Source organism: Phallusia mammillata, chromosome 5, assembly GCF_965637545.1.
Source record: "Phallusia mammillata chromosome 5, kaPhaMamm4.hap1.1, whole genome shotgun sequence".
NCBI lineage: Eukaryota > Metazoa > Chordata > Ascidiacea > Phlebobranchia > Ascidiidae > Phallusia > Phallusia mammillata.
In genome coordinates, this window is record NC_137256.1 from 3,608,018 (window position 1) to 3,633,114 (window position 25,097).

The following is a 25,097-nucleotide window of genomic DNA, read 5'->3' on the forward strand; positions in this document are numbered from 1 at the left end:
CAAAATAATTGCGGGTTTTGTCTTTTGTTTGGAAATAACCAAATCAGCTGGTTGTACTTTGTGAGTTATTGACGGGTTTTAATGAAGTAATTTTTGTTTAGACTTGTTTGACGCGATTTATATTTTTATGGGATTATTTTTAAGCGTTCGTTGAAGTTGTAGCTATTTGTTTTGGTTGCGTATTTAATTGGTTACTGATGTATAAAACAGTTAAAGAAGTTAGGTAAATATGCTGGCTATGTATTATATTTGGTGTACTACTGCTGAATGTTACAAATTGAATTTTCTGATTTTCCTTGGTGATTATAGGCAAATTTTGAAATAATCTACTTAAAAAAAGCACTGCGTAAATTTAATCATGTCTTATATGCTTCCACATTTGACAAATGGCTGGCAAGTGGACCAGGCGATTCTCAATGAACAGGAGCGAGTTGTAGTAATCAGGTTTGGACATGACTGGGATCCTGCTTGCATGAAAATGGATGAGGTACAACTTGTTTTTGAGTTTAACAAAATTAAAACATCCTAACCCAAAACCTTTAGACTCTTTACAGCATTGCTGACAAGGTGAAGAACTTCGCTGCTATTTATCTAGTGGACATTTCAGAAGTACAAGATTTCAACAAGATGTATGAATTGTATGATCCCTGCACAACTATGTTCTTTTACAGGTTAGTTGATTGTGTAGAAGTAGAACCAAACACCACACAGAGGGGAATTTAAACATAGCAGGAGCAAACAAGCATGATTGACAAACTATAAAGGTTTTGATTGCGACTTTGACTTTTCTTTTGTATAATTTTTTGGAAGCTTGTTGAATGCAAGATATTGGCTGGTTTTACGGACACTTCAGTAACTGTTATAGTCGTGTGGTGTGCATATGTGGTCATGAATACACTCATTAACAAAGTCATATGTAATAATGCAGGTTTTCTGCAAACTATTGTATAAGTGTTATAACTGATGTAGAGCACAAACTTATGCTGAATAGGCCTTGGTATAGAAAATACAATGAGACAGCTAAGAATATATATATATATGTCTTATGTTTTTACCAAGTTACATATTTAGGGGTCCTTTCCTAATGTGCCGCCTATATTACTTTGTTAATATGGTTGCATGTTTTTTAATCATAGCAACCCAAACCTTTGTAACAACGAAATTTTGCCAAATACTGCACATAAAGAGGTTACTGTAATTCATTTCTTGAAACAGAATTACGACAAGAACAAATTGTTTGCCCAAACACTTTGACCTTTGCCCCAACATGGCTTCTTGGTTTTCCAGCCTCAGTGACACTATCTGTTTTTTTGTAATAAAAGTTTGTTTTAAACAGGCCTCTTTTTTTACTACTGTTGTAAATTTGTCCTTTGGAATCTAAAAATATTCACATAATAATGATAATACCAGTACCTATTGGTTTTTGCTTGTAAAACAATCAAGTTATTTGGTCAAATGGTCTGTGTAGTAAATCGTTAAACAGGATATAGAACTTATAAATTGGCAATATGTAGGAAAGTCACCTTTCTATTTTTAGTTAGTTTGCCAAATTGTGGTTTCAATGTGGTATACAGGACTGGATTAACCATTAGGCAAAGTAAGCACAGTCTTTGGACTTAAAGGGAAAGTGTACCACATTTTTTATTACTGGGTGCGGTATTGATTTATTTGTTTCAAGTGTCTTCAAGACTCTTATGTGTTGGGTTGTCATAAATGTTTACTTGGTGTTTGTAGGCAGTGTTGTAGCAAAATGGAAAACAGTTACTTAATTGTAACGATATAACTAACATCCTTATTGCACTGTTTCAGGAACAAGCATATTATGATTGATTTGGGCACTGGAAATAACAACAAGATAAACTGGCCGATGGAAGACAAACAAGAAATGATAGACATTGTTGAAACAATTTTTCGAGGAGCAAGAAAGGGCCGTGGTCTAGTTGTTTCACCAAAAGACTATTCAACAAAATACAGATACTAATCATGAAACTGGTTTTTGAAATAGGCAATGCTGGTTATACTATGTCACTTGTTTGTGTTCTCTATGGAGAATGTGATTTCTGCTAATGTTTCCTACCATGTTGTACATTTGCGACATTTTTGTGTACATTTGTGTTTTTTACTTTCATTATCGCTGAATGTGTTTTCTTTTTGTTTCAGATTGTTTAAATTATTATTTATTTTCTGTCTTATTTTATAATCATGAGTAAAAAACCTATTGAAGTTTCTGTTGAATACTGGTAAGTGTATGTGTGGTTGTTACATGTTTGAATGTAATCATAAATTGAGTCCTTGGTTTATTAGTGGTAGCTGAGGGTACGGTGGACGCTTCCTGGACTTGAAAGATGAACTTCAATCTCAGTGTGACAATATCAATGTCACCGGATTCGTTGGTCGTCCAAGTAATAAGCTGCATACAAATTTGGTGTGTGTAAAAAGTACGATGTGTGTGTGTATTTTTTAGGTTCATTTGAAGTGTCCATCAACAACAAGTCTGCTTTTTCGAAGCTCGCAACACATGGATTTCCTTACACGCAAGATGTATGTAATAAATTTTGTATTAACGTTTTTGGCGATGACATTTTTACACTATGCCAAGCTCAGTTACTCAAGACAATGTTTCCCAAACCATGTGTTGCTAAAAAATTTTGGGCCTGTTTTTGTGGCTGGAATATCTGTGTAACTTTGTTTCATAGTGTGTTTTTCTTCTTAAGGCTTGAAATATTTACATGAAACTAATTACATGACCACTTTTTATTATAATTTGTTCTCTTTGTCTCGGTGACTGATAAGCCCTGAATCCACTCTAAAGCTGGGCTAAATGTGAATGGACAAACTTTTAACACTCATACTTTACTTTGTTGTACAGATTGTTGCAGCTATAAAATCAGCAGAAAATGGTGAAGAAGTAGACACCATCAAAAATAGTCAATCGCCTTGTGTCATTTTGTAGTTTTCCGATTTAGGCAATGAAACAGCTCCTGGTGCCTGTAGATTAATTAGTTTTGTCTACTTTTGCATTGCAAGCAATTACATCTGACACATTCATGATGGTTCAAATGAAAATGGTCCAGATTCCACTATTTGAACTTGAATTTAACGGTGTTTAAACTTTCTTGCAATAAAAAGTACTGAATGCATCATAGAAATGTTGTATTTTGTGAAGAAAATATATTTACAGCTTCCTTGGTAAGAGCTGTACACAAAGAGAAATAGAAAACCTGGAAATTCATTCAACATAATTATTCATGATATATGGTTACAGTTATATAGATAAGATGTGAACTCACTTTCTGTATCCAAAGCACCACATAAAAAACATCACTCCCTCCAAAGAAAAGAGGGTTATCACAAAGAAAAAAAGTCATTATTGCCAGAATTGATTTGCTTTAAGCAGCACAAGTATTCTGAAACTTTCAGACGAGCAGCAATGTAATCCTTGCAACATAATTAAAATGTAAAAAATCACAAAATGGGAAAAATGAAAAAACTACAAAGCACCAGGAGGCTTGTGGCCAAGCGTGGCTCGTATATACTCCTCTTGCATTCTCTGCTGCTCCATAATACTCTGCTCATGAGCAACTGCCTGTAGGTGATGTGTAGCAGAAGCAGAGAGATATTGCTGAAAGGGGTTTTCGGTTGGTCGAACCATTCCTGGGTGAATGGCCGGTAATCCTGGTGTGATCATTTGCCCCGCATGTGGCGCTCGAATCCCACCAAGGTTAAACATAGGGTGTCCCATTGAAGCTAGGAAATACCACTAGATTCATGTTTGCACATCGTTGGTAAAGTTAAGGTGACCATTTAAATCCACAACTGTGAACACACCAAAACCTACAATATTTTTTAAACACCGCTGCCATTTTACATGACAACACATCATTCCAAAATCCAGACATCACATTCATTGTCAGTGTTTGCGCCTTAAACATCATCGCATATTTTTTTCGATTAAGGGGAACATTTTGAAATCAACCAGTTTTTTTGGGACGTTACAGAAAAAAAGTTTGAGAAACACGGTTTAGTTTGTTAGTTTCACCAATTTCGGACACGATCATACCTATGTAGGCATCCTCTCACCTAATTTCAAATGTTCGGAAACGTCAATGCTAATAAAGATACGTTGTTATTACCTGCTTGGAGAGGATCCAAACCAGCAGCGATCGCGTGATGGGTTTGGGCTTGTAGAGCCATTAAATAGTCGGCCGAAGCAGACGGTGGCAAACCAGCAGCAACGGCCGCAGCAGCTGCAGGGCCAGCTTGGGCATTACTTGGGTGCAGATGTAAATGGGAATGAACATGGGAATGTTGATGATTGTGAAGCAACTCCATGCGGTATTGCTCAAGCGCTGCAACTCTGTCAGCATGAATTCTATAAATCAATGTTTCAGGATTAGTCCTGAAATTTTAATGCATTACGTTTAAGTTGCGGGCCAAATGCAGACCATTGAAAATAGTCTATGCGGCCTACAGAAAGGTTTCGATTTAAAATGAAGTGTGATCCGCTACACCAGGGGTGTCCAAATCCGCGGCGGCATTTTACGTGGCCCGCGGCTGTTGTTGTGAGTTGTGTTGCGTATGGCCCGCCATAGTATGGATGTTGTTTTGGGTTGTGGCTACTTGCGACTTTACGCAAAAGCTTTTCATGGATCCTTATTTACAGGCAGAAAGGAAGTACACATGGTTCTGAAGCAACAAAATATCTCATTCTACGGTTAAAGCAAAAAAACGTTGGCCCGCGGGAGTTTTCACATGATAAAACTTGGCCCCCATTAAAAAAGTTTGGACACCCCTGCGCTATACCAGTTAGTGTTTCCCAATTATTTTTAGTTCCTGATCAGACCAGTGCGTCCGATGTTATTTCACTGTCACCATACATTTCGTCTCTCTTTACCCAAAATAAGCTTGTTTGTTACATCAGTGGTCGGCAAACGCCGGTCCGCGGCCTGGTCCCGGTCCGCGAGGAGTTCGTTACCGAGGGTATACTTTATCAGGTTAAATGCTTTAAAACATTTTGCCCATGTATCCCGGGGAATTGGGGATGATGAACTGATTTAGGCGTTTTTATTGCTACATATTTGTAGTTCTTTTGTAGGCCGGTCCGCGATAAATGACTCATGACTTAAAATGGTCACCTTTCATTGGCCATTCGTTCTGCGGCATTTTGCTGCAGTTGTAATTCGGGATGTTGGGCTAAGAAATCGGGAAATCCAGGAACTTGGTGAGCAGCGCCAGGAACACCAAACAACATACCTGAAACAGAGCAGTACTTTTTGTTGTCTTTCTATTTAAATCACAGTACACCTTCGATAATCCGGATACGTTTGGGCCAAAAACATTTCCTGGATTAGGTGAAGATCCGGATTAACCGATGTCGATTAGTTCAAGCTATACCACATTACAAATCATCTGTATCTCAAGTTTTGTCCGAAATGCGGAAAAATCGGATTTCACTGGCACAGGCACATTTATTCTGTAAATAGCATACACGTTTCGAACAAGTCATCCAAAACTTTTTGATACCTTGGACTTGTTGCTGATGGTGTGCTTGCTCTAAAGCATGCTGTGTCATCAGGTTTTGTACCACGCCAGGATTGACACCATGCATCGCTATTACTTGGGCACTGTTCATCTGAGATTCAAGCGACTCCATCAACTTGGCGTCAAAACTCTGTTTCGGCATTCTCTCTCGCAATTCCCTTTCTCTCAGCTCTCGTTCACGCAAATCTCGCTCGCTCTGACAACACAACAATTAGTGATTTTAAATCGTATGTTAGACTTGAATATTACAATAACCAAACCACCTGTTAACGAAATACATATTAGGATAACATTTTTGTTGTAATATTAAAAACTGAAGGATTCTTAACTTTTTTGAAGTTGATAATCGTTTGACAATCAAAACTTGATTAAGTGCAGTGCCAGAACTTCTTTTGTTGAGTTGTTAATTTAGGAGTGCATAGCTCAATTAAATGTTCCAAAACAATGGACGCACTTAGTAATACAACATGAACCACACAAAGGAATTAAATTAACAAACTTTTTTCAGTACAATAACTGGACACACTTTTCGCGTGAAATTTTCCATTCAACACGAGTCCAGTTGTAATCAGCGCAACAAACCAATTTTAGTTTTGACACATGGGTGTTTCGTATGTGAAGCACAGCATGACTGATTAAAATTAAAGTTGGATACCTGGGCAAGTAAGGGATGAACATTCTGTCCAGGGGTGATCATAGCGTTCAAGGCTTCTCGTTGGGAATCAAATGTCGCGTATTGACGTAACGTCCTCAGAGCCGGAGTGTCCGGACCCAAACTGCCGTATGGTGATGCATGTGATGGGGTTGGTCTGTGAAAACAATATTCGACTATTGAATACAGAAACCCTTACAATGACATACAGCCTGATTTGTTTATTAAGTAAAAAACCGGTTAGTGTAAAATTTATATTTTTTGGAAATGTTCTTTCGTTTTCTATTTAAATACGTAAAGCACGCAGACAATATGTAACTTTGTGGCATTTGGGTTTTTAAGGCCGATAGCCGATATTTTGTTGGCAGTAGGATCTAAATTTGTTCCTTTTTAACGGCAAAACACTCCAACGTTGTTAAAAATTCGATAGTTGGGTGATTGTATTACAAAGTAATAAAAAATTGTCGTTCAATGGTCGTGCTTTGTTATGTGTTTAAACAAACTAATTGAAACCACGTCAGAGCATCAAAACTTTCAAATTCGATTTGCCTTGACACCGATCAATCACTGGACAACGCCTAAGGCGGGACAATGTTGCGCTAAGCAAATAAAACACTGTTACAAATGCACGCCGTATATCAGCCGTTCCATGACAAAAAGATCCATAGACATTCGCTAATATGGTCTATCCCTATTTGATTATCTGCGTAGCAAATGTAATGACTTGAAACCAAGAATTGGGTTTAAAATAGTCACAAGGGCAGGCTGTACAGCAATCGGTTGATGGGTACAACATTCTGCTTACAATACGAACCTGTGTGCGTCAAATGTGGGTGTGTGGGTGGGCGTGGATCTGTGGTGAGGAACGTGAACTGGTGTTGTGCGGGGAATCGCCTGTGATCTGCTTGGCTCTCGTTTGATGTGGTGTGATTCAAGGCTCGTCTGAAAAACGATTCATCTCAAATCAAGTCAGGCGGCTGACATGAAAAGTATTCTCTTTTTGTCGGCTGGTCAGAAGCCGGTTTTCCGTTTCTACACCCGTTATTTTAAAACTAAACACTTTTTAAGGTTTTCTAACCAGTTTTTAAACTCCAAAGTTCTAAAGCTTCATGCTATCATAGCTCATTGGTTTTGGTTTCCTATAAGAACTTAAGTGTATTTTAAACTGTACTTGTAGTTTTTCATTTCTTTTTTTCAAAAACAAACATATAGCAGTAATACTACACACCAGTTAGCTTTTGTTTGGCACTTACAGGAGTTTTGACTTCTCTGCTCTTGGGTTTGGGCAAGTCTCTGTCTTTTTCAGAGGAGAAATGTCGATGTGGTGTGGACTCCTGATGGTGTTGTGGTGTACGATGGACACTTCCACTTGCAGACGTGGAAGCCTGAGAATGTTGATCCTGTTTCGATGACCTGGGTTCGGGGTTGGGAACCCAGACAAGGTCAGTACGACTGCACAGTTTGTTTGCGTATCCTCGAAGTCTGCAAAAGATAAGTTATCTCTAAGTCTAAGCATTTAAACATATTTTACCGTACCTATACTGTGCTAAACAATACGTTATGTGGAAATGACTCAAGAAACGAAAATACGCTTGTAATTGACCATCATCACCCCTAATTGCGAACACCATACTGCAACGAAACAACACCATGCCTCTCAGTAACTCAGTGCCAAGATAATGTATAAAATAGATTTGCATAAGAGTAAAGGTAGTTCCATGTAACTAACTTAAACTGACATGGTTTGCCAATACCTGATCAATGCCAAAATTTTTTTGCTCCGTAGTCAAAAACTTGTAGTCTATATACGAACCTCGTCTTACTATAAACGTAATTGTTGGAAGACTTCATGCTCCGACACGGAATGCCGTCATCGTAGAAGTGGAACTGTGCAGGCCAGGGCTAAAACAAAAATGGTAAATCATATAACTATGCCGCAAAATATAAACATCTTGTCTATACCTGGTCAGCAGGAATAGTAATATGATGTGAAGGAAGAATATCATGGATATATTCCTCAGCTGACTGTTCATCATCTGCTTGTATTCTTGGACTTGAAGTTCTGTACAAAATTTTCAGAAAATATTTAGTATGATCAGAATCAAAGTATTACCCGAAGTATTCTTAAACTGTGTTATAGTTTCTTGTTTGCGGTAATACTAAAATGCTTATGGTTAAGCCTGTTTGGGTTGCAGTTTTTAGTTGAGAGGTTATTAGTTCTGTTTCCACCACTTGTTCCTTACCATGGGTAATTTTACTAGATAAGCAAAAAGCTTAGTTGCAAAAAAAACAGAGACTGCAATTATTTTTTTTTAATTTAACATGAAATTTCAAACATATTTCTCTGTTTTTAGGAACAGTCAGCTGGGTTTAGACTTTTTAAGTTTTAACTTATTTGATTTTTGGGCCCTATGGCTACTTCATCTCTAGGCATATTCATTTGTAACAACATTTAACCTTGATTAATCCAGACCTGTTTGGACCAAAACAAGTGTCAGGATTAGGCGAAGATCACAATTATCCCATTACAATTGGTTAAAGCCTTAGACCAAGATTAGAATTAACCAAACTAGTTTAACCGATGTTTACTGTATTTCTACCAAGTCACATTGTTTTGCCCTGCAGTTAAGTATTTTAGTGTCATTCTTGACGCTTAAACAGCGCAAAAATAAATTACTTATTTACTTACTTGACATGTGGTGATATAGGAAAATTTACAAATTGATTGTCATTTATTTATACCTTGCCAAATGTCCATCAGAGGATCGATGTGGCATCTCACTGTGATGCGGCTTCGACCCTTCAGGAAACCTTAAGTGTTCCCCTTCACCTACAGAATTATACAGTAAACATCCACCCTTCTAATTTAATTACACACAAATATGTATAACAAACCAGGTTGGTGCGTTCTTGCTTTATGGTCGTGGTGATGATGTGGGATTGGGTTTAGACGAGCGGTTTTCGTTTGGTCACTAGAGGTTTGTGCTGTAATGTCCCTAGGTAAAGGCCTAGGCATGTTGCCATAGTTTAATGGGTATGGATTTGCCACTTGTTCTTTTGGTTTAGACAGCAGTTGTGGATTTCCTGACTCTGCTGGTCTCATTGTTGTCTGGGAAACAATCTTATTTGCATCCCTGGGAGGGTTCTGAAAGCAAAAAATACGTAGTCCTAGATATAGTGTTTTAGAAGGGCAAAAAAAAAATTAGTGTCCAAAGTTTGTGTCCTTCAAAAAAGACAATGTCATGGTTTTTTAGTCATTTTAAAAACAGAGTAAAAATTGTGGTAAGCAGGGTTTGAAGTATATATTTTCCACACTGACTGCTTACCTGTATATTTTCTGATGGATAAACAGCTCCAGTGGAAACCATGGTAACTGGGTGGGGTCCTAGCTCAGGCTTCACAACAGGGTAAAACGGTGTAGACTGAGTCTGAAGGAACTGTGAGGGAAAACTTTTGTGCTCTGGCCCTTTCTGGTCAGACTGAGTGCGTGATGTTTTATTGTCAATCTTTTTCAAGTCATTGTCAGTCTTGGCTTCTAGATTATTGTTGTCATCTTTGGTCTTGGAAGCATTGTCTTGTTTTATTTGACTGGCAGCACCAGTGTAAACATGGGGATATTGAGCATAGGGTGCAAAACCTGCTGGCAACAGTCCAGCATTGGTAGGAAATCGAGAGGTTACTGAACTTGGATTGGAATCACTAGTTTCTGGTTTGATGCCTAACATAGTCGCATCAGGGCTGTAATAAAAAATGTTATGTAACAGTATTTTGTATTTTCATTATTTTTTTATTCACAAAAAAAATGTCTATTTAATATAATATGGTGGAAATCATTACAAGAATGGTAGCAGAATAGGGACTGATTCCTTAATCAATTTACTAACTTTATTTTGTTTTAAAATATATCAACTGTCAACAAACACATTTATTTGCTATAATTAGGGAAAAAATGAAAAAAATGTTTGGCCTTTCTACTTACTTAATAGGCCATGTTGGCGCAGGTTTTTTCGTAGCAATGTCGTCAATTTTATTTTTCGTTTCCGCATCCTTAAATAAAGCAAATAATAACAATAACAGTTACATGAACTGCAAGTGGCTTTAATATTTAATGGGCCATTGGCTCATTTCTAGAATTAAAATCAGCTCACAGATCTTTGGTCCTACCGCTGTCCTTTCAATATGTAATTTTTCGTTTAGGTGGCATTAATAATTGATGCTTGGTGCCAAATCATGAAATGCTTTAGGCTTGTAACACACAGCAGAAATTCAATGGAAATTAAATCTGTTCAAAGGCATTAGTCCAAAGGGAGTTGTGAACTTAAGTGATCTTAAAAAATCCCAAGGCCAAGATCCGTTATAACCAGGGTTGCCATCGACATGAAACCAAAAATAAGGACAACCGAAAAATTATATAACTTTTCATACGAAACGAAACAAACGTTTTTGAACGAATAATTGCATGTATACGAGCCATGACATATTATATGCAATATTTTGGCCAGAAACAATCTGTTCCAGCAACTCCTTGTTTATAAAAAATACTTCGTGCATCTCATGACAGCTCAGGTCTAGGTTTACTTTTACTTGTAGCAGGGATTTGACTGTCATTCCACTAAGTTTGTTCCTTGTAATTGTTGAAAATAAGACAAAAAAAGGACGCAAGTCAAAAAGAAGGACATTTCTTAGAAATAAGGACAATAAACTTTTCTAAGACATACCCTTCAAAATAAGGACAAATCTTAGAAATAAGGACGGTATGGCAACCCTGGTTATAACACCTATATAAGCAAGGCATAGGAACAACATATTTTGGGTATTATTACCAATTCTGTCTTGCATCGTTTTTCTTCAACCATTTTTTCATCAGAAGAAGAAGTTTGGTCATTCGACTCCCATTGACGTTTACAAGGCTGCAAACAAAAAGTCTATTATAAGATTGAAATAGCAACCTGGCTATTTTGGAAAGTTTAGTACTTTAGCGTCTTGGGTTTCAGTCCCGCTATCATCAGCATCTGGAGGTAATGGAGCTTGGTGATCTTCACTCAGTTTTATTGGTTTAAACATGAATGGAGGGGGTTGTATATTGGATGGTTGCTTGTCAAAGATTGGTGTATCTCTGCTCACATCTTCCACCTAATCCAATGCAAAGGTTTTTGATAATGTTTTTTATTTCTGGCAAATGTAAGTTTTAACATTGCAACTGTTTAATATCTGGAACTAAGGCTTTTTTAATATTACTACACAAACATTCTAATGCTCTAATGCAGAGGTTCCCAGCTGGGAAGGAATTTACTTTAATTTGCATGTGTGGTTTGTAAATTGACACTTTAGGTCTGGGAATACAACCTGTGAAGTTGATAAAGTACCCAATTTTAAATGATCTTTACATGGTTTGAATTGTTATGAGAAATTCATCAATAAAGGTTAGGAACCACTACTCACATGTTTGTTTTTAATGAAAAATTGGTAACACTTCGAAAAGTGAGAAGTTCAGTATTAAGTAACAATAAGTATGCTTGTCGATCAGAATTTTAAGTTACAACTTTTATACTTAAAAGCAAAAGAATTGTTTAAACTGTTACTTACATCAGAGGGGGTGTCATGATCAAAATCAATGTCAACTTGATTGTCACCACCGTATTTCTTGAAAAAGATTCTGCATTTGGTGCAAAGCATCACACCTTCCTTGCCACCTAAGTTCCAATCCTCAGATTCTAAAAAATAAAAACATATTTTGTGTTAAAAAAATGAGCGGTTAAATTTTTTTGTTAAAAATTTTTCACATTCACGGAAAAGGGGAATGTGACTTTTTTCAAATGTGACCCATTGCTATGCAGCTGACAAAAATGTTTGGATTTTGAAAGTGTGGTCTGCTTATATACTGCATTGCAGTGGCAGCAAGCAATTCTAATTGTATGTTCCCAACCAGACCATTGCATGTAATGCTATTTATCTAAAACTTAACAACATGATCAAAATATGTAAATTGAAAAAGTAGGTAATTCAGTATAAGCCTGTTTGGTATACAGTGATGTGTTGTCAAATTAAAATTATTTGAAGGTGCAGACCACCCTGTTATCGTGATAATTGCATTTGACCCATCAGCAATCAAGGTTGCACATTTTTCATAGATTAATATGATCCAGTTGAGATAAATGTTACAAAATTAGTTACTTAAGTATCTTTCTAACACTTTTGCAAAAATTGATTGATATATCAGACTTTTTATCAGCCTAAAATAACAAACTTACTGGTGGTGCAGCAATGCTTGCATCTAAACATTCCGTTATCTTTGTCACTCTCTTCACTGTCCGAGATAACATCACTTGAACTTCCTTCACCACCTTGCATTAAAATGTAGGAAACCAAGCAATTAGGAAAAAATTACACATAGAATAATACACAAAAACATGAATAAACCATACCTTCAGATGCAGGATTTCGCTGTTTGGAATTTCTTTTTAATGATGCCTGCCGCCTATTCTTGCTTTGAGGCTGAACCATTAGGCTTTCCTGAACCTTTTTCCAAAGATAGTAGAATTCCACAAGCTCAGACTGCAAAAAATGCCAAGATAAGCTGTAAGGCACAGTCTAAACTATGGTAATAAAAATGGCATTATACTGTGTTTATTACCCATTATTGGAATACCTAAATACTTAAACCTCACCCAACTGTGTTATAAACACCACAATTGAACACAGGGAAACAACGCCATCATCAACAGATTGTAATTGACTGATAAACAGATTTAGCTAAATCCCACTGAGCTAGGGAGAAGGTCAACATTTATTGAGCATTTTCAACCAGATGATAAATGACTCTTGAGGCTTAAAATCTGTCACGGCTAAGGCAACGGTATTAGGAGATATCCATCATTACCACAAAGTTTGAAGGACCTAAGTGTTCATGTACACACCAATGACTTGCCAGGCCTGTAACTTTGTTGTTTTTACTTACTGTGTCTTTGTTTGGAAGCAGATCGCGTCTAATTTTGAAGAAATTTTTGCCATTCTGTCTAAGGCCCTTCTGAAAGCGTTTCTGCAAGTATAAAAAATGTTGTAACAGCCAACCAGTAGAATGAAACAGTTTTAAGAATGATACAAGTTGCTGTTGAAAGGTCACGTTCTACACAAATATATTATCCTGTTTGTTTCTCATTAGAATCTTTAACACTGTGAATTGTGCACCTAAGGTACCACTAATTATAACATACATAACAAATTATAGGACACTCAAAATTTAGGGTTAGGCATAAAGCAAGCAGAACAACAACCATAAAACCATTTTCAAAATTGAGTTAGTGTTACTTATAAGGTCTATTCATGAAGGATTGTTCACATAATGGGAGCAGAATATTTGTTTGTACAGCAACATATTTGCATCGCACCACTGACACTGACTTGTGAGATTAACAGCTCGAGTTTAGATACAGTCAAGTGGGATCAAAAGGTTTTAGGCCCGACAAAAGGAGTCACATAAGTCAGCCAGTAGCTAAACTTCTGGCAAAGCAAAAAGGGCCAGGTTTCTTGCCACGATCACTTGCAATCACAAGTGCTGCTTGTTGTGTAAACACCAGCGGCACACAACTAAAGCAGTTACTGAAGTGGAAAGGTGGATGTACTGGCGCTTGTCTACCACCGATTGCGTTTACACAACATAATCATAAAGCGCGCTGGGCCAAAAGCTTGCCCGACAACGTTTACACTGGCATCAAGTCACAAAAGAGTAAATGGTTTAGGAAGCTTTTGAAAGCCATAAGGTGTTCATTATTAAATTTTGAGCTATTTATTGTGTCTGTGCGTGCACTGAAGAATAAAACAGGCCAAACAGAAAAAAACATGGTTACATGACTCTTACAGGGTGTTCAACAAATATTCTTAATGTATTTTCTATTAGCAAAGAAATATAAACAAAATTTACCACTTGGTCCTCTGTCCATTTTCTTTCAATAGTTAAAGGCAGCGGATTTTTAACCAGAACCTGTAATGCAGCTCTGGTATCACCATTGCTTTGAAACAGCTGCAAATTCGAAATATGCATATGTCAATACAAGTACAACATGATGTAAACAGATCAACCAAAACCACATGCAATGCAACTTACAACATTCAAAGCATTGATTGTGGTTTCATCCCTTGAGGCTATCACACATCCCTCCTCAGTGGACCCTCCATCACACATACCTGCAAATGCTGCCATACTCCTAAAAAAGTTGTTTATTACAACATAATTGATTTCAATGTGACATAATTTTGCATTTTCACAAGTGACAAACTTAATTTCAAGTGAATGAAAATAGTTGTTGGAAATATATGAATAATTTTGTTTTAGCATGCATTTAAAAGGTTATTGGACTATCACATGAAAACCCAGGACTATCACCTGAAAACACAAGACTATCACATGAAAACCTAGGATTATCACATGAAAATGCAGAACCATCACATGAAAACCCTATTAAACAAATTTAAGAACCCCCCTTACATAGCAGCATGATACAAGTTAACACTCTTGTTCATTGTTTACTCAAACAACATTATTGCACACTTAGCAGCAAACCAAATATGTGTTACCACCTCAGCACCAAGCCTAAGACAAGCACAAAATCACTAGTAATATTTGCTTTTCACAGGAATATTTACAGGCCATTTAGCTGGCAGCTTGTATTCTGGTGTGTACACATTAAAAGAAAACCACAAGAGCAAGCTGATATTTAAATACTTGTCAGTAGCGCTTACCTTGCAGAGTGCAAAAACATGATTAGATCACAATCATTAGTCCTGGGTTTCCACATAAGCTCCTCATAGTCTGCATTTACTTGATTTGTGCATGGAGACATTGGTGGAAGTAGGTCAGGAATTATAGCCTTAAAAAATGAAATACAGTGTTGGTCAACAAGTCAAGAACCTTGTCCTAATCCACTCATAACTGCTTTCAGTTTGGATGGTGCTGTTCAAGATATGGTTACATCAGATCAATACACAGTGTGGTATAGATTATTGTGTAGTGTAAAGTTTTATCATTGGTTGAACGTTAGTGATAATAAATTTATTGTTTTTTTTGTACACACCACATTAAAATATCATAAAATTTTATTCAAATCTTTCATCTCAAATTTTATGGCAAACTTTTATTCCATCTATGTGCATGCCAAAGCTACAAAAAATGTAGCACATGTTAGTATACCTTTTGAAATATTCCTCTAGTTGAAGCAGTCCATTGGTGACTTGGACCAACACGGACTTCACCCTGAGTGCTTGATAAACGTCTGTGAATTTACCAAATAAACAGATACAGATCAAATGCACAAATCAGTGATTGTCCTTTTAATGCAAAGGTAACTGCTCTTATTAAACAAAAACTGTACCTGGTTTCAGGATTGTATCCAAGAATATAAAAGAAGGTATCAGGTTTCAAGTCATAATTCTTCACTTCGTGGAAGTCATTGAAATGTTTAACTGAACACTTTCCCCTTATAAAACACTAAAGGTTTAAAATCTTCAGTCATTAGATAAATGAGATAAACAACAGAGATAAATGAATTATTTGATTTTCACAGCAGCATGTGCTTATCCAGTTTAAGACTGCTTATATTATGAAAGGAATGCACTAAGCCCATCACTGTGACAAATCAGCTAGTAAACTGATTACACACCTAATTAGCTAAAGCATATGTTGGAAAGGGCACCAATCAATAGAACTTAATTGCAAAGTGGATTGGTTTTTCTTGGGCATGTTAAAAAATGATTGTCAGATTTGTTTGTTTTAGGCAATAAAATAAATTATAATTGCACAAATATGGATACATAGTGCTTTAAGCTACCTTAGGTGTGAAACTGGAAATACATCAGTGCTGTCATCATCAGCCACAAACAACTCACGATTCCGACATTCATTGTTTAGTATCAACTCTTTTTCCTTTTGATCTTCTGTAAAACAAAAACAAAAAAACATTTTTTTCCCTTTTTTGGATTTTGTGCATTTAAGTTGTGTGAATTTGGACGCAAAGCAAATCAACAAGCTGTTTAAGCTAGTGGCAAGACAGAAGATACAGGAAGTTATTTCGAACAATATAAACGATCAATCACAAAACAGCAGGGGACCAGTGGCACATCATTGGCAACGCCAGGCAAATGTGATAGACATTTCCACATTGGTTTCTTTCCATGCATCAACAATTGGGCATATTCAGGAAAATAGAAAAGCACTTAAAGCGAGAGCAGCAATTGGTACGAAGCGCGTAGATTAAGCAAGTCACCACTTATGCACTCTTACCAGCCCCATCAAGGCGATCCTTGACTAGCATTTGATATACAGAATCAGGCACTTCTCCAGGTCTGTAGTACCACTTCACCACAACCACTGCATTGTCTTTTTTGCTCTGTGTGAAAAATAATGAGACAACTTATAGTTAACATGGAAATTTTAAACAAACAAAAATTTAGATTTATACAAAAAAAAACATAAACTATAAAAACAAATTAAATGTAGTTTACAACAGACCATGTCTTACCACTTTAATTTCCTGAATAGTTGCAATAAAGTAAGGATTGTCTGACCTTTCTGTGGCGATATATGCAGAATCTGAAAAAAAATGTTTGTGGACATATATTAATATGTGGAAACTACATTTATTAATACATCAAAACTGATATATAACTTTGTCATGAACCACAAACTATTCATTAAGTTTCATTTTATCAACGGTACTTTAGTCAAATCTCGACCATAGCAACAAAAGCACAAATATATTTGTATTTGCAAAAACAAACAAGTCACAATAATGGTTTAAGTATTGTTGCCACCTACCAAATAATTTATATGAAACTTCGTCATCTGTTTTGTATTCCACTACTTCATTATGTTCACCTCGAACGATGTGTCCAGTACTATTTATGTCACGCTTTTTACCATCATCCTTTTGATCTTTTCTGTTTTCATCTGTGGCGCTCAAAGACTGAAATATCAAAGAAATGCAATCATAAACTAAAAAGTACTTTTCCCATGATTTCAACATAAAAAAATGAACAATATGAGATTAACCTTTTCTTTTGCTTCTTTTTCTTGATTCGAGGAACTTCTTGTGTTTCTTCGGGTTCCTTGCAACCACAAGGAATCCTTTGAATCCACAGACATTGTTACAGCGAAGGAGATTTTACCAAATGAAAAAAGTACATTATTTCATTACAATCCTATAAAACAATATTTTAATTTGTTGATATTCATCAATTGGGTGTTTGCTTCAGTAAGACATTATTATTTGTATTGGAATAACACGCAACATGCAAGCTTCAATGATGCTGTCAGGCCCCTTGGGAAATGAGATTGATCGTTGGTTGAAAACTTCTTTCACAGCTTGTGATTACAAAGTCAGTTTGGTTCTTGGAAATTTTAGATATATATACCAATAGACAAGCAGCAAACAAAATTTAACTTGTCACCAAATAAGAAGTAATAGAGTGAAATGGGGAAATGACTATTCTTTTAAGTATTAAGTTTTAAAGCACAAAATTACAACACAAAATCAATGTTGATGGCTATGTCATTATTCATTTGTTACATTAATATGTTTTGCTTGGACAAAAGTCGAATATGGCACCTTTGCTAAGGCATAAACATACATGGACTATTGCCATAAACATTGCAAAGCGTCATTACAAGGTGATACAAAGCTTGTCTTAAGATGTACAAACTAAGCCGATGTTTCTACTTTAAAGAAAAATTGTAACTGCACAGATGCAACATAAACAAACAGTGTTGTGCTGATGATTGCAGTTTCATTTTCCATTTTCTGACCTGCCCAGTTTATGATATATTTGAGTGATAAAGATACATACCCTACCGGGCCTGCCTCTATAACTACATCACCTTTTTTGAGAATTAAGACTTTGAAAGATTTGGAAAAATATTCTGTAATAATAAACCTGTATTATATTAACATCAAAAAGTCTTACAGAAAAATTCACACATCCCTCATGAGTCATGACCAACTTTGACAACACATTTGTACAAAATCACTGCAAAATTTATCACATAAATTATTCAACAAAATGACGCAAAACAAAAGTTATTGGTTAAAGTCTTACAACTTTTAGATCACTTAAGCAGCTATTGATGTGAATAAAGGTGACATGTTAGCACTAATATTTGGTGCAATCGCCGCTAACTTGCCACTGATTCTGAAGCAACATGATCACATTTGCAGAGTAAACAAATGACATAATGATGCACCAGACCAAACAACTAACATTTTACGGGTTTTTCATGCTGAATGTCCAAACCCACACTACCTGTAGCTGTAGACAATAATTTCTCACAGCCACCAACCAGACCATGAAACCAGTGAGAAACCACTCAGTGTCTGCGACCGAATGTTCCACTTTTGAGTCCCGACTCCCGATCCCTTCTGTGCTTTCAAGTTTCAAGTAGGCGTACGATTTGCGTTCCCCTCATCCCCTTATTGGACTTGCTCATCAAAACATTCTCATATTGCATTATATTCTGTTTACGTGCTAAATTCACTAAACATGTCAACAGTCAGTTCATATTAAATTAAACCGGCATCACAAGCATTCCTATCCGAAACAGGCATGGGCGCCGGCAGAAATTTTTCCAGGGGGGTCAAATTTTGACAAAAACACACTTGCAGGGAGAGATTGCTATATCAAGTAATTATGTACACATGGCATAAAATATATGCAGTAGATTTGCGTCAACGATAAAAAAAATCCCCGTACAGCCACGTAACTATGTGAATGTGAACCATTTTGTCCGTTTAAAAAACACAAAAAGGCTATGAAAACAACACCAGATACGTAAACAATGCAGACATCGTTAAAGTCGCTGTTTAGACACTCGCTTCGACTATCTCAACTTCCCTTCTTAGAGCATTATCGTTTTTCAGTCATCACGTTTTTCGACAAAAAGTTGTAATTTTGCGGTAGTTTAAAATTCCAGGGGGGGGGGGGGCAAGTGCCCCCTCTTGTCCCTACGTGGCGGCGCCCATGGAAACAGGTGCTTTTATAACTGAGCTACTTAGGGTCAGTCAGGGTTTCTTTGTTGATAAACCGGGGGTACCTTTTCATTACCGGTAACATGTTTATTATAATCGTCATGCTTCGTAAGACGCAGATTTAACTGTTGGTTATGACCCTGTTTTCTGGTCTGCATATTCAATTTATTAGGCCTACACAAAATACATAACCTAAACACTATGTTGGTTTGTTAACACAGAACGTTTTTGTCAGTGTTTGTTTTTACTTCGTTAGGATCGCGATTTTGATGATACCTTAGGAATTTTTGAGTAGCTAGCCTGCTTGCAGACCCCCGGTAGGCTAAATCGCATAATTTTGCTCGCCGGCCCTAAATAATACAATTAAATAGCCTAATACTAAAAGTCATTACAGCAATGATTTTTTTACAGTATGGACTTACTTTGTCGCAATTCAGTGCTCCCGCTTGGTGGTGACAACACTTATTAAAACCGGCGTTCTCCATCTGCAATAACGTATGTCATATGTTGTTTCTCAGCAACCCAACAATCCAACAACAAGCCCCCAAAAGAACAGTGAAGCAGAACCATGTTTATAAGATGCGATCTTAGACCCTTGCTTAAAGTTGTTTAAATAAATCGCCCTATTGTTTTGAAATAATAAGTTTACATGCGAACGGAAAAAGGAAACGTGAAGTAAAGTTTTTTGAGAGACAATTAACTTATACGAGAGGTAATTAATTACATCACTACACAGTCTATAAACTGTGGCATCCTACACAGCTCCAGTTAAGTTTATTGGCATCGATGGTAGGCTATACAATTTAAGGAAATTGTTTTCAACGTTTCAATTAACAAACTGTTAGCGCAGTGCTGGTCGAGGTTACAGAAATGGGTATTTTATTGGAACAACTTAAAATGCTTGGCTTTTAAAAACGCTGTTCATTCGGCTGTTTATTTATTTATGACAGCAAGAGCGGAAATATTACGTTTCGCTTAGTAAATTGATGTAGCCTATTTAGTTCAAGGTGCATATAGGAAAGTCTGTGCACACAAGGGTAATGATAAAAATAACAATCTGTTATATTTGAAAACATTTTCACATATGCATTTGGTCTACAATAACAGGTGTTCAGCAACGTCCGCTAGACTCCAACTTTAGGTATAGGATATAAAGCTTTTTGTGGGTTCAAAAATGCATGTCAGTCTATGTTGCAGGAGTTTACTAATTGCACACGTCGGTATTTTCCGACTTTTGTTGTTCTTTAGAAAATAAACTTCCTGTCCATAATCCAATAAAAGTTCAGGGGCTCCATACTAAGTGGAGAATAATAAAGTTTATAGGGTAGAAAATCTCACATGCAAAAATACCAGAGCCATATTTAACAATGTAAAAAACATTAGCTTGCTGTTGCTGGATGTGATTTAAACACGGATTTGTAGCTGAGGCCGATATGGGGTCATATATTGTCGACGTATGACGAAGTACCACAATAACGTGGCATATAATAAAGCAACAGCGATTCTGTGAGTCACCGGCGGTCATTCGTGCAACAGGGCTGACGTCACCAACTATAACGGATTGAATCACTGTGGTCTGAAACCAAACGTCATAGGTAACAGCTACATCGGTATTTCATGTAACTAATGTGCTCTGTGGCAAAGATCAAATACTTAATAGCCTGAATCCTAAACGTTGCACCGCGGGCAGTAAATGAACTGACTGACGTTTTTCACTGATGACTAACGAACGGCTTCGTCATTATAACGAATCAGGAAGAATCTCAATGCTAATAGAGTTTGTATTTTGCTTCCGGGTACAATGGGTCAATAGGGATATGAAAGTAGCGTTGTCGTTAATATACAAGCTGCCAGTGGTAAAGATGAACAAATAAAGGCACTTTAAATCGAAATAAAAGTAATACAACTTTCCCAATTATCAATTAAGCTGGTCTGCACAGGATATAGGGTAAAATTTACAAGTAATATAAGGTTTGAAAAGTTTTTTTAGTGCACATTTTGTGGCAAAAGTACCTTTAGCACGATTCATTTTGTCGGCAACAGTAAACAGACATCTATTAGGGTATATCAAAAGAATAGGCAGCATGGTAAACATAAAGAGTTGCAAGTACAAACAGCCAACAGAACAGGCTGGAGACTTTGATCAACAAGCAATAGCAAAGGAGTACATTGTAACAGCGCACATAAAATAGATAACATAAAAAAAAACACTTGAAAATGGCAAGTATGAAATCTTGCTTATCACTCTGTACAGTTTAGGAGGTTAGATGGGGTTTAATAAGATTTTTTTTTTTTCACTTTTGCTGTTTTGACCAACTGGTTTGAAATCCTACAAAACACAGTGTTCTATGATTATGTCATCCTAGCTAGCCAAACTACAAATACCTTGCCTTGAATATCTAAACAACCACAAAAAAGGGGAAAACTGTAAGCATACAACTGAAATATATGAGTGTGCATAATCCACAACACAAATAGTAGGAAAAAATTATAAAAACATAAAATATTAGAAATTATAAAAGATACAATGGGTTTATACAAATCATTTACAATTTATGTCACAATGTTGATCATAAAATCCACATCTATTTAAACATTTGCGCCTTTGCCTTAAATGCTTCCCTTCTTAGTTTCTTTTCTTCAAGCTCTTTTTTCTTTTCTTCCTGTTCCTGTCTAATTTCAGCTTCAAATTTGTTGGATTCTGCTAGCTTGTTCACCTATAAAATTTAAGACAATTAAATTTTTCTGCAGACATACTTAATTCACTAATTAATTTGGTTTGATTTTTAAAAAGGCAGTTGATTAATTACCTTGGCCTCAAAAAAGTTTTTAGCACCACCAACACCCTCGGCAGAAACATCGATTTCCGACAAATCAGCAATTTGCTTTAGTCCATCCACCGTCAGTTCACCCATGGATGCCTTTCTGAAGATGAGCAAGAACTAAACAAACATATTTTTTAAGTTTTCTTATAAAACTTGGAATAAAAATTGTTGTAAAATTAAAATTGTAAGCACAATCAATATGACGAAACTAAAGCCTACATACAAAGTAGCCCTGGGTGGAAAATTTCCAAAGTTAAAAATTAGGTTACAGAATACTTAAAAACAATCCACAAGACATTTCTTACCTCCCGGTAGCTTATCTTTCCATCGAAGTCCTCATCCACTTCTTTTATCATGGCTTTCAATCCAAGATGAGTTTGAGGGGCTTCCAGCTTCTCCATCATATATTTTAATTCTTGCAGGTCAATATATCCATCTTTACCTGTGTCATATCTGGAATAAAAACAATGAATAAAACAAGATTAATGCCATCAAAGCAGAAAGTCAAACTGCAGTATTATTATCTGCTCTTCAGGAGAACCAAATTAAATGATAGTGTGCATACAGCTTGGTGTAAGAGCAGAAAATCTTTTGCATACAAAATTAAATGTTTAGTTTTGAAAATAATGAAATGAATTGTACACAGCATCGAAAACCTAACTAAGCAGTAATAGTTGCCTATTTTTACTGATGATAACAAATTAGCATCGATAACTGCTAAAAACAACTAATGATATATTTTTGTAACACAAAGGTTAGCCATAAATGGAAACAATATTGGTTGCACTACACAATAATGTCACAACATACTTTTTAAAGATTTTCTCATATTCTTTGATTTGTTTCCGAGAAAATTCTTTGAACTCTGTGTACGGGTTCCATATTTTTTTCGATGGACTCACTACAACTTGTGTGCCATCATTGATATTTCCTTGCCTGTGTATAATGTCATAAAGGAAGTCAACAGGATGCACAAAATACCAAGAAGGATCTTGCACGGTTTATGACCTTTAAGAAAAATGTCACTTAGGTGCAAACAGTTTCTCCGGCACTAACCACCAATCCACCATAGAACATTATTGATAAATAAATGTAAAACCTGCCACCAAAGGAATTTACATGTATTAAATTACAAAGTTGCACACCTTCTCAATTTGTCAGCAAGTTCATTTCCCGCTGCATCTACAGTATCTTTATCCCCCTCCTCTGCATATATGGGTTTGGGTTCAACACCCTCTGTAGGTGCAGGTTCATCTCCATCAATTATCTTTTGTCTTCTTGCCAAACGGGCAGCCAACTCATCAGCCATTGTTGTAAATTTACAAGTTGTAGTTTACAGAAGGTGTACAAAATTTACTTGTCTATAACCTAGTTTGCTGAAATGAAGAGCACCGTCCATCAATTTAGGAACAATTATGCCAAATTAGAGAAAACAAAACAATTTCGAGATAATTTGGAAGTTGATAACTGAAACTATACAAAGTACTTTTTGTTTTAATACAATTTATATAATTAAACCAATACTACACACTTATGGTCTTAAAAACATTAAATCCATCCAGTGCAGTGCTTATGACAACGCCAGGAATCTGTGGATGCCAATGCAATTCCTTAATGTCTTTTTGGCCTTGGTGAATAAACAACAACTGAGGCGGCAATTCCTTTACAGATTCCACTGAACCTTCATCATCAACCTCAACAGAGAGATCCCACTGCGTGAGTTGATCATCAGCACCAGAGGCAGCAAACACACTTTTATCTGTGGGATGCCATTCGATGGATGTTATAGGTGCTGTGTGATGCTTAAATTTGGCTATTGCCACTCCTTTGTTAAACTGCCTCAAATCCCAAATCTTAATGATACCATCATCACCTCCAGTGGCAATGAATGGATCATTTTTATTCCAATTTAAGACATTTACATCAGTCTCATGAGCAACTGTTGTTAGCATACAACCCTTGGTAGGACCTGCACGAGTGTCCCAAATGCGCACTGTGTGATCAACAGAGCAGGAGGCAAACACACTTTTTTCATTTGGTGACCATTGCAGATCTTCAACTGATGCTGTATGTCCAACAAAGGGGCGTTGATCAACATGCCAAGTGCCACCATCTTGAGGCTTCCAAAAATGAATGTTGTTTTTACAATCACCTGTCAGCAGTTGACCAGCACATGTGTTGGACCAATCCATAGCGAAACCTTCATCCATGTGACCAGCAAATGTAAACAGAGGTGGTGCAACTCGGTTTTGGCGATTGGCTACAAACTCAGACAATGCTGTTGGGTTTTCTACTGCGGCAATTTGTCTTTTTAGGTCCCATATATGCACTGACCGTCTGTCAGACCAAGTTGCAGCTAAATGTGTTCCAGCAACATCGGTACAGCGAACTCGATTAACACCACCTGTATGCATTACCATAGCTGTTTCCATTTCAGGTTTATCATCACTGTCAATATCCTCCTCATCATCACTGTTTTCCTCATCTTTGTCTTTGCGAGTCGGATGCAAGTTTGACATTTTCATAACAATTACATGATTGGCTCTACCCTGTTCGGACTGTGTAGCTGCCACTATGTACATTTCCATTGGAAACGTTTGGCGAGCTTCACCAAGACCATCTTTAATGACATCAAAACTTAAACACGGTGAACCTGTCTGGGCTTGGTGATACATTATGTAAGTCGATTCATCATGGACAAGTTGTTCACCTTCTTCCATCTCTTTTCCAGGAATATAAACATTTGAATCATTTTTACTTTCTGACTCAAGATCACTTTCACTTTCCCCATCACTGCATTCCATGTTTAATTCAGCATTTTCCTGATCACTTGGCTCTGTATGTTCCATTTTGGAAAAGGACAATCTGATCTTAGGCAACCTACAACAGGCAATAAATCTTTAAATATATGCGATAAATAATGCAAAGTTTTTAACGCCTCAACACATGATCGTCCAGCGTCGCCGGCATTCTAATTTCTAACAACCTTTTGTTTGGTTTTGTTAACTAGTCTACCAAACGTTTTAACAAACTGAGAACACATGCACGGGTGATAATGAACAGTCA

The 25,097-nt window shown here is 36.6% G+C and overlaps 5 protein-coding genes across 5 annotated transcripts; 2 read left to right on the plus strand and 3 right to left on the minus strand.

The window, feature by feature from the left end:
* The first annotated feature begins 276 nt into the window (after nt 1-276).
* LOC145228409 (thioredoxin-like protein 4A) lies at nt 277-2,161 on the plus strand. Its single transcript, XM_080093460.1, has 3 exons — nt 277-487; nt 544-671; nt 1,810-2,161. The coding sequence occupies exons 1-3, from the start codon at nt 359-361 to the stop codon at nt 1,979-1,981; spliced, it is 429 nt and encodes a 142-aa protein (XP_079949586.1). The 5' UTR covers nt 277-358; the 3' UTR covers nt 1,982-2,161.
* Nucleotides 2,162-2,314: 153 nt separating this feature from the next.
* Nucleotides 2,315-3,149, plus strand: LOC145228410 (migration and invasion enhancer 1-like; the record flags this gene model as incomplete). The annotated part of the gene is made up of 3 exons (XM_080093461.1): nt 2,315-2,402; nt 2,465-2,541; nt 2,870-3,149. Coding segments are annotated over 3 exons (249 nt in total), but the record flags the coding sequence as incomplete, so codon positions are not given.
* LOC145228408 (uncharacterized) lies at nt 3,137-17,411 on the minus strand. Its single transcript, XM_080093458.1, has 29 exons — nt 17,238-17,411; nt 17,004-17,151; nt 16,708-16,778; nt 16,470-16,575; nt 16,018-16,123; nt 15,562-15,666; nt 15,381-15,462; nt 14,933-15,060; nt 14,298-14,397; nt 14,115-14,213; nt 13,152-13,232; nt 12,619-12,748; nt 12,445-12,537; nt 11,780-11,907; nt 11,168-11,326; nt 11,017-11,103; nt 10,173-10,240; nt 9,520-9,931; nt 9,089-9,338; nt 8,936-9,023; nt 8,156-8,255; nt 8,007-8,095; nt 7,447-7,675; nt 7,008-7,135; nt 6,197-6,350; nt 5,524-5,737; nt 5,136-5,253; nt 4,134-4,372; nt 3,137-3,747 (listed from the first exon to the last, which is right to left on the minus strand). The coding sequence occupies exons 1-29, from the start codon at nt 17,328-17,330 to the stop codon at nt 3,491-3,493; spliced, it is 4,062 nt and encodes a 1,353-aa protein (XP_079949584.1). The 5' UTR covers nt 17,331-17,411; the 3' UTR covers nt 3,137-3,490.
* Nucleotides 17,412-20,969: 3,558 nt separating this feature from the next.
* Nucleotides 20,970-23,409, minus strand: LOC145227754 (EF-hand domain-containing protein D2-like). Its single transcript, XM_080092667.1, has 5 exons — nt 23,177-23,409; nt 22,842-22,967; nt 22,337-22,484; nt 22,017-22,148; nt 20,970-21,923 (listed from the first exon to the last, which is right to left on the minus strand). Exons 1-5 carry the CDS (start codon nt 23,338-23,340, stop codon nt 21,792-21,794), a joined length of 702 nt encoding a protein of 233 aa, XP_079948793.1. The 5' UTR covers nt 23,341-23,409; the 3' UTR covers nt 20,970-21,791.
* On the minus strand, nt 23,404-24,946 carry LOC145227753 (glutamate-rich WD repeat-containing protein 1-like). Its single transcript, XM_080092666.1, has one exon. It carries the CDS (start codon nt 24,878-24,880, stop codon nt 23,555-23,557), a length of 1,326 nt encoding a protein of 441 aa, XP_079948792.1. The 5' UTR covers nt 24,881-24,946; the 3' UTR covers nt 23,404-23,554.
* Between the last annotated feature and the right edge of the window lie 151 nt (nt 24,947-25,097).

Bases quoted from the DNA above. Each gene is read 5' to 3' on its own strand.
- LOC145228409 (XM_080093460.1), top strand. From the start codon at position 359: ATGTCTTATATGCTTCCACATTTGACAAATGGCTGGCAAGTGGACCAG. The intron at 488-543 runs GTACAACTTGTT...CAAAACCTTTAG, and splicing joins CTTGCATGAAAATGGATGAG to ACTCTTTACAGCATTGCTGA. The intron at 672-1,809 runs GTTAGTTGATTG...GCACTGTTTCAG, and splicing joins ACAACTATGTTCTTTTACAG to GAACAAGCATATTATGATTG.
- LOC145228408 (XM_080093458.1), bottom strand. From the start codon at position 17,330: ATGTCTGTGGATTCAAAGGATTCCTTGTGGTTGCAAGGAACCCGAAGA. The intron at 13,233-14,114 runs GTAAATTTTGTT...TTATACTTGCAG, and splicing joins AATGGACAGAGGACCAAGTG to AAACGCTTTCAGAAGGGCCT. The intron at 8,256-8,935 runs GTATAAATAAAT...AATTTTGTACAG, and splicing joins TCTGATGGACATTTGGCAAG to AACTTCAAGTCCAAGAATAC.
- LOC145227754 (XM_080092667.1), bottom strand. From the start codon at position 23,340: ATGGCTGATGAGTTGGCTGCCCGTTTGGCAAGAAGACAAAAGATAATT. The intron at 22,968-23,176 runs GTGTGCAACTTT...CATTATACACAG, and splicing joins CTTGCTGACAAATTGAGAAG to GCAAGGAAATATCAATGATG. The intron at 22,149-22,336 runs GTAAGAAATGTC...ATGTTTGTTTAG, and splicing joins GAAAGATAAGCTACCGGGAG to TTCTTGCTCATCTTCAGAAA.
- LOC145227753 (XM_080092666.1), bottom strand. From the start codon at position 24,880: ATGGAACATACAGAGCCAAGTGATCAGGAAAATGCTGAATTAAACATG.